The sequence below is a fragment of the Crocodylus siamensis genome, chromosome 5 (assembly GCF_052110815.1).
Source record: "Crocodylus siamensis isolate JL-2025a chromosome 5, ASM5211081v1, whole genome shotgun sequence".
NCBI lineage: Eukaryota > Metazoa > Chordata > Crocodylia > Crocodylidae > Crocodylus > Crocodylus siamensis.
This window is the reverse complement of record NC_143399.1, coordinates 18,303,756-18,311,680: the sequence shown is the minus strand read 5'-3', so window position 1 is coordinate 18,311,680 and position 7,925 is coordinate 18,303,756. Positions and strand designations below refer to the sequence as shown.

At 49.8% G+C, this 7,925-nt stretch overlaps 1 protein-coding gene across 6 annotated transcripts; it reads left to right on the top strand.

The window, feature by feature from the left end:
• Window positions 1-438: 438 nt before the first annotated feature.
• On the top strand, window positions 439-6,925 carry DIRAS3 (DIRAS family GTPase 3). 6 transcript variants are annotated; one of them, XM_090049282.1, is made up of 2 exons: window positions 439-3,113; window positions 5,551-6,925. In XM_090049282.1, the coding sequence occupies exon 2, from the start codon at window positions 5,644-5,646 to the stop codon at window positions 6,238-6,240; it is 597 nt and encodes a 198-aa protein (XP_089905408.1). In that variant the 5' UTR covers window positions 439-3,113; window positions 5,551-5,643; the 3' UTR covers window positions 6,241-6,925. The 6 variants fall into 6 exon arrangements, with proteins under 6 accessions (XP_089905408.1, XP_089905412.1, XP_089905410.1 ...); XM_090049286.1 differs by lacking the exon at window positions 439-3,113 and adding an exon at window positions 3,129-3,373; XM_090049284.1 differs by lacking the exon at window positions 439-3,113 and adding an exon at window positions 3,129-3,379.
• The last annotated feature ends 1,000 nt before the right edge of the window (window positions 6,926-7,925 follow it).

The window sequence follows — 7,925 nt, the reverse complement described above, 5'->3', positions numbered from 1 at the left end:
TGCCACAGGCTGCCTTGAGAGCCTTTCAGGGGTATCATAGGATACCAAGCAATGTTAGCACTATTAAGTGTACAACATAATTCACAAGATAAACCCAGAGATTTCAAATAGGAATCCATAGTGTTACAAACAATCTGACCTGCTGTGGGCTTTCTGAGTTCTTTGCAACGGAAGAATTGCTCTATTATTTTTCTGTAGTCAAAAACCAGGTGAAAACTAAGAGCTGACATGTTCCAAGGGGCGCCTTAGGCCTCAAAAGGTTGAGAACTGCTGCCCCAGACTGTCATAACATGTGCATATGATTGATCAGAAACAGATGAAGTTTTGAATGTTATAAGATAAAATGTTGACATTAACACTGATAGAGACAAATCTTATTTTTCTAAAGTTTACTGAAGTGCTTCAATATGTCCTTTTAATAACTCTACATATGCAAACTCTATGAGAAATGTAGCTAGAAACAAAATTAGGAGCTTCCTTTCTTTTATACCTATGAAGAAAAAAGATTATAGTGAACTGAAAGAGCCCTAGAAAATAACCTCCATTTACTAGGTATGATACAACAGAGCCTAACATTGGATCCAATCTTTAGCAGGTATGCACCTGGCCTGTGCAATACTCAGAGACTCTAGTATGGCGCTAAGATGAAGTCATACAATTAACGTGCCTGCTTCTTGCATACAAATAAATAACCACAGGTCAGAGCAAAATAAAAAAAGGAAAAGGGACTGCACGCGGTTGGTAGGTACATCTCCTTCTATTGTTACTTGCAAATGTAAAGTAGTTAGTGGAAAAGATTAAAAAAAGAAATCAAGATTAGTGCAACTGCCTGTATTATTTTCAAGAACTGGCTGCATGTGGGAACTTGGGTGGAAGGGAAGAGGGGAATATAAAGGGGCAACAGACCTTTCTTTGAAGAGATGGGGAGATACCAAATTGGTATAAATTGTCTCATTACATTCCAGGGCGTTTACTTGGCTCCGAGATGAGGCTTCCCCCCTCTCTCCTTCCTCTTGCATTTAGCATAAAGAAAACAACCCACTTTGGATTCACATATACAAGGCAGAAGGGGGAGCAAGCAGCTGCTGCAGCTCTGACTCTGGCCCCGAGTTTGTGTTGGAGCCAGTCACAGCTGGTGCCTGGCCCCTGCCCCCTCCTCCGCCCCTTACTGTCAGGTACGGCTCCAGCCCCATTCCCACCTGCAGCACCGAGCACGTGGAAGCTCCCTTCCCTACCTGGACAATCAGCAGCCTTGCCGCTCCAGCCCCAGGACACTGCTGTACGGCTGCGCAGGGTTGTGCTTCCTGCCCGGGAAGGAACAGAGCTGGAGCAGCCCCTGGCAGTAAGGGGAGGAGGGGGAAAGAGGGCAGAGGTTGTAGGGATCTGGCAGGGGGGAAAGAGGTTAAGTGTCATCATTGTCTGTGATCCCTCTCAGTCAAGGATGACCACTCCCACAGGTCAAGGTAGTAGATGTTGGACCAGTGGGAGAAGCCTGCGTGCGTCGTGTTTTACACAAAGGGGCCATTGCACATTGACAACTACATGGATCTTGGCGGAGAAACCTGTGTCCAGTGGCAAGAAGACCAAGACAACTGGGGTTACTCTTCCACTGCAGCCTTCATCTGCCTTTGCAGCCGTCGAGAAGACTTCTTCATCCATCTGCTTCACCACTGAGGTCTTTGTGTTGTGTCAGGACTGCTCTTCATCTGACACCTCACCTTTAACTTTACAGCCATGGGTGACCTTCCCAAGAGCACAAGTCTCCCAACAGCCTTGCTCTTAGTGGCAGACCATGGGGAGGTGCTGCAGGGGCAGGCAAGGAAGAAGTGGCTGAAAAAGGTTGCGAACCACTGCCCCCGCCTGTCACAACACGCGTGCACGATCGATCAGAAACAGATGGAGTTCTGCTGTTAGAAGACAGAAAGGGGGCCGCCTGCCCCCACCAGCTACCTGCCCCTCTGCCACCACTTCCCTCCTGTAGAGTGGGGCAGACCAATTTAAGCCCCTCTGATAATTAGGGTTTATACCTAGAAAACTATAACAAATGTACAGACAAAAAACTAGAACCCTTGGTTCCAAAATGGTACCTTTTATTGGAAAATGGCAAGAAAACTGTCCTTTTCTGCAAGCTTTTGGGATCAAAGTCCCTCCGTCAGGCTCTGGGAAAAGTGTAGATGATACAAAATGATAAAAAGTCCCCATAGGTAGGAAATAAACTTTGTTTTTGCACAGGGGGAGCTGGAGCTGGAGGTCTGTCCCTCTGGGTCCACCGGAGTGTCTTTGTGAGCTGCGCCCAGCGGCTCTCTGATGAGCTGATCTGGCAGGATCCCTGCCCTGGAGGTGGCAGGCAGCGTATGTGTAACAAATGTGTACATTTTGCCTATGCAGACTCCAACTGGGGGGGGCGTTCGCCTTACATTCAAAGTCGTCTTGGATTCGGGCAAGCAGGAGTGGAGGGGCTCGCTCCCCTCCCTGCCTGGGCCCTGCTGAACTCGCCGCTGTGGTGTTTGTCACCCTCCGAAATGATTTCATAGACAGCAGGGCTGGAAGGGGCCTCGGGAGATCATCGAGTCCAGCCCCCTGCCCAAAGGGCAGGAAGTCAGCTGGTCATAGGATCCCAGCAAGATAAGCATCCAATTTACTCTTGAAGGTGTTCAGTGTAGGCGCTTGAACCACCTCCGCTGGCAGACTGCTCCAGACCCTGGGGGCTCGGACAGTAAAGAAATTCTTCCTTATGTCCAGCCTGAAACGGCCTCGCAGGAGTTTGTGACCGTCCGACCGCGTCATCCCTCGGGCGCTGCGGTGGAGGTTCAGGCGCGGTGCTGCCCCGGCCGGAGGGGCCGCAAGGCTGAAGCGCTTTCCTCCCCCGGGCTCCGCCAGGCCGGGCCTGCCGCAGCGCCGGTCACCGCACGCCGCGCGGCACCCCGCAGCCAGGCCCCTCCAGCGCTACTCCGCGCACACCGTGCGCGCTCACGTAGACACGCGCGCGCCCCCACACGCGCCCACGGACACGGGCGGCGGGGGCGGGCCCCGCGCGGGGGCGTCACGGGGGAGGGGCCCGGCCCGCGCTGTCACGACCCCGCGCCGCGCCGCGCCGCCGCCGCCCGCACCAGGTAACGCGCCCCGCGCCGGGCTGGGCCGGCGGCGCCGGGCCGGCGGGGGGCGCTGCAGAGCGGAGCAGAGCGCCGCGCCGCGCCGGGCTCGGGGCGGGCGGGAGCCGGGCAGAGCAGCCGGTGGGGCGGCCGCAGCGGGCGCTCCTCAGCCGAGGGCCGTGCTCCTTCGGGCTGGATGCCCGGCTCGTCTTCAGCCGCCTGGAGCGCCCCCAGGACCCCGCCAGGCACTGCTGCCCCGGGGTGGGCGCAACCCAGCTCAGGTCGAGGTACAGGCAGTCTGCAGGGCTGTTCCTCCTCCTGTCCGTGTCCTAGTCAGGACGCCAGCCTTGCAGGATAAAGGCTCGTTTGAATAGAGATGCGTCGGGACTGTTCACAGGGAGAGAGGGGGCTCCCACCTGTGGGCTGGAGGGCGATGGACGTGAGTCGGGGACATGGTGATGACCCACGAATCAACTGAGGCACTCAGCTGCCCGAGTAGAAGCGATGCTGTCCGTCCCGGGCAAGGTTTGGGGGGACCAGGAATCAAAGGGGGGTGCAAATGTACCACTGCACCCCCTTCCCCTCCCCCTCCCCTTGCTCTGCCCTAGGCCAAGAAAACTGGCCCCACCTCTGACTTGGCCTCTCTCTCTGGCTAATGCTAGAACATAAAGCTGCCCGTTTCCCTAATCTTACTGTTTACGGTGTGCAACCTCCTTTTCATCACCAGAATAATCTGGATCCCTACTTGTCCTGGTACAACAAGGTGGCCAAAAAGGTAGAAATGCCCGTTTTGCAGATCTGTAAGACTGCTGCTATGTAGCACTTCTACTAATGGATCTCGGTGTATGTCACGGAGGTTGGTATCATCAGACCCAATTTACACATAGGAAAACTGAGGAATAAAGAGCAGCACAGACTTGACTGAAATTATTCAACCATTCAGTGGCAGAGCCTGAGTCTCAGACCAGCACCCTGTTCTCCAGGGCGCGCCGACAGGTGCCGTAACCATACTACCGACTGGTCCCCGTCTCCTAACGCCGTGCCTAGCAGAGAGTTGGAAAGGATCCTCTGATCGGAGGGGTCACACAGATCTGTCCAACTTACAGTGTGTACTTCTGTGCCTCCCCTCCCTAAAAACTATGGGTAGTATTTCCACAGCAGCCTGTTCTGAAGCATCAAAGCCCGTTCAGTTCCTGGTTGAGTTTCCAGCCCATTCTCAAAAATAAAATAAAAAAGGCAGGGCTTGTAGCTCTACTGGGAACTGGGTAAAAGCTGTAGGACTTTCCCTTTTAATGGCTATGTCTATAGGTCTACAGGCTCAGTTTGTCTATAGGTTAATACAGTCCCATCAGGATAAATCCCAAGGAGAAAACTGCTAGATGTGGAAGCTGGATGTCCTTGGGTAGTGAGACTTACAGAGTTGGGGCTAAGTTGGCCTGGGGCCAAGGGATCGTCCTAGGTGCTGGTGAAGCTGTTGTTTTGTAGAGCCTCAAGGCGTGTGCGCGCATGTGTGTGCATGTGTGTGCGTGCATGTGCACAGACTCCTCTCCTTTTGATCTCCGTTTATGCAATAGGATTTGAAAGGCAGGAGACAAAACCTAGCTAGATCCAAGGGAGTCCAGGTGTTGGACTTGGAGGTTGTTGTGCTGGTCTGTGGTGAAGGACAGGTTTTGAGGGGACAGACTTCTTTTCTGTTCTGATGGCACAGCTGGCCATGGCGGGAGCTTGGGTACAAAAATTGACAGGCTCCTAAAAGGGGAGCGATGGAGCAGCCCCAGTTGTAGAAGCCCTAGTGCAGCCTGACTCTCCTGCCTGTATGCAGTCTTGATTATACCAGCTAGTGAAATGCTACAGCCTGGTACATTGTTTTGCATCCAACATTAGGGAGAGTACAGTGTTAATGAAAGCTGGTTGGTGCTGTCTGTTGCTCCTTGACACCTACTGTGGGTGGGTACATAAGCTATATCGAAAGAAAATGAATAACCCCAGGATATGTATCCAGCTAAAGGTGGGAAGTGCTGGCAGCCAGAGCTCCCCAGTGGCTGGGAGGAGGCGATTCCAAAGCAAATGCTAAGCAGAGCCTCTGTACAGACTCCAAAGAGCCTTTGCACTAGCTGCAGGGGAGCCAAGGGCTGCGGGGCTGTCTGTTGCTCAGGGACAGAAGAACTTTAATGAGTGAGGCTGCCTGATCTCTGCACCGATGGGTGATTTTAATCTCGTTTCTCCGGATATTGGAGCTGGTGGCTGCAGGTGAATTACAGTTTTCACTCTTAATATGATGCTTGCTGCATATGAGAGGCATGCCCAAGGGACTCTGACTCCTTGTTCTGTCTGATACAGGAGAGAGAGAAAGTAAGAAATGTCTTATTTAATTGCCTGTTGAAATTATCTGTTGTATAGTTAATGAATTGCTGTGAATGATGTCTTTTTTGCTTTGTCTTTTTTCCATCTCTTACAGGCCATCTCTGTGTGGGGGTATGTAAACTAACGGAACCCGGGCATTTGTAATTCACATCTTCATCCTTGCTTGGCTCCCTGAAAAAGATACACTATGCCAGAGCAGAGCAATGATTACCGAGTGGTTGTGTTTGGGGCTGCAGGGGTTGGTAAAAGCTCCTTGGTCCTCCGTTTTGTAAGGGGAACATTCAGGGAAACATATATTCCTACAATCGAAGACACATACCGACAGGTAATCAGCTGCGATAAAAACATCTGCACCCTCCAGATCACAGACACCACAGGGAGCCATCAGTTCCCTGCCATGCAGAGGCTATCTATATCCAAGGGGCATGCCTTCATCTTGGTGTACTCTGTCACCAGCAGACAGTCCATGGAAGAACTTCAGCCAATATACGATCAGATTTGTCAGATCAAAGGGGATATTCAAAAGATCCCTATCATGTTGGTTGGTAACAAGAGCGATGAGACCCAGAGGGAGCTGGATGCCAGTGAAGGGGAAGCTTTGGCCAGCAAGTGGAAGTGTTCCTTCATGGAGACCTCAGCAAAAACTAACTACAATGTACAGGAACTCTTCCAAGAACTCCTGAATCTGGAGAAGAGAAGAGCTGTCAGTCTTCAGGTTGACGGAAAGAGATCAAAGCAGCAGAAAAAGAAGGATAAACTGAAAGGCAAGTGTTCTCTTATGTGATTTGCCTTGATTTTTTTTCTCCCTCTTCCCCTGGACTCACATCACTGCATGATGCCATCAGAGCATGGACTTTTCTTTTTAATGAATATTTGCATAGGCATCTGCTAGAAATCTAAGAACAAATGTCTTGAAGGTGTCTCAGCTACAGCTCTTCTCTGAAAACTCAGTCAGAACATCCCAGCTGTTGGCCTGAGAGGAAAGTTTTGTGCATGTCTCTTTGTTTTTAAACACTTAACTCAGCATTAAATGTTGACCATTAGGCCTTGAGCGACAACAATAAAAAAGTTTACAAAACAGAACAAAAATGCCAGAGTGTGTACTGAAGCAAAACTCATCTTTGTTATCCCTGTGAGCATATAGTTGGTTTTTAAATATTCTCAGATTATGCATTAGCCAGAAACAAACACATATTTTGCCTACAGTATGTATATGTTCTCTTCAAGGAAAAATAATATTTAAACAGAAATATACTGACCAGAACGAACCTCTGACATGGTTAGGGATTCTTATAGCTAGGGGACAAACACATGATTCTGCTGGATACGTACATTTTGGGGGAGAAAGAGATTTCTTTACCAAAGACATGTTTGTTTCATAATAAAAGGAAATTTTTCATATATGTCCTGTTATGCAGCTACTGGCATTTTACAGTTATATTAATTATTAAAGTTATTCCTGCATGTAATTGGTTTGTTTGCTGTCTTTTCTTGCCATCAAGACTCTTTTTCACAGAATTCTGTGATATAGTTAATTTGCCTTGTCTTCATACCTCAAGGCAGTGAGGGGCCTGTAAGGACAGAAGCATTCTCGGTACCCTAAGTTGAGCTGTCCTCCTTTTCTGATCCCAGCCTTAGAAGACTAGACCTTTATGTACCTTAGGCCACTGACAAAGGTTTGTTTGAAGGTGCGATCTAATTGGGATCTAATCCGCAATCCCAACAAGCATGCCTCCTGCCATGCATGACATATGTCCATGGTAAAAGGTGCAATTTTGGAATTTGAGATCAGGTCCAAATAATGCCATATTTATGAGTGCAGGGGGGACCTGGGATTATCATCCTGGGCTCCCCCTACACCAGCAAGGTGCCTGGCAATCAGCTGGTTGGTTAACTGGTTCCAAGGGCCCGTGGAGCCAGTTTGAGCCCCGGAGCCAGTTGACAATCAGCTGATGATTGCAGATTAGAGGTACTCTGTGACTGAGCCCCAGAATGCTTCTAATCTGCCAATCATCAGCTGATTGGGAGCACTCTGGGGAGAGCTGGATGTGTGGGTGATAAGATGATTGTTGGCTGGTGGGGACCCCACTGGCCACACATTCAATTTAAGGCATGATGGAAGCCAGCCAGCCACAAAATTATTACACAACATGTGTAATAACTTTGTCGCTGGTTTCCTATTTTATTGTGTCATTAATCACCTGACTCTGCAGCTGACTTACACTTCCAAGATGTGATTAATTGGTTAATCATGTCCCAAGTGGAATGTCAGCCACAGGCTTCAGACAATTAACAGAAATTGCTGCTGGCTTGTCTTATTATATAGATAAGCCCTAAGAATTGGAATAATGCTCTGCACTCTGTATAACGCTTCAACCATCAGTGTCAATGTGCTTTACAAAAGTGAGGAAGCTCTTGTATACCTGTTGTACTGCTGGAGAGCCTGAAGCATGGAGGGGAAGTGACTTG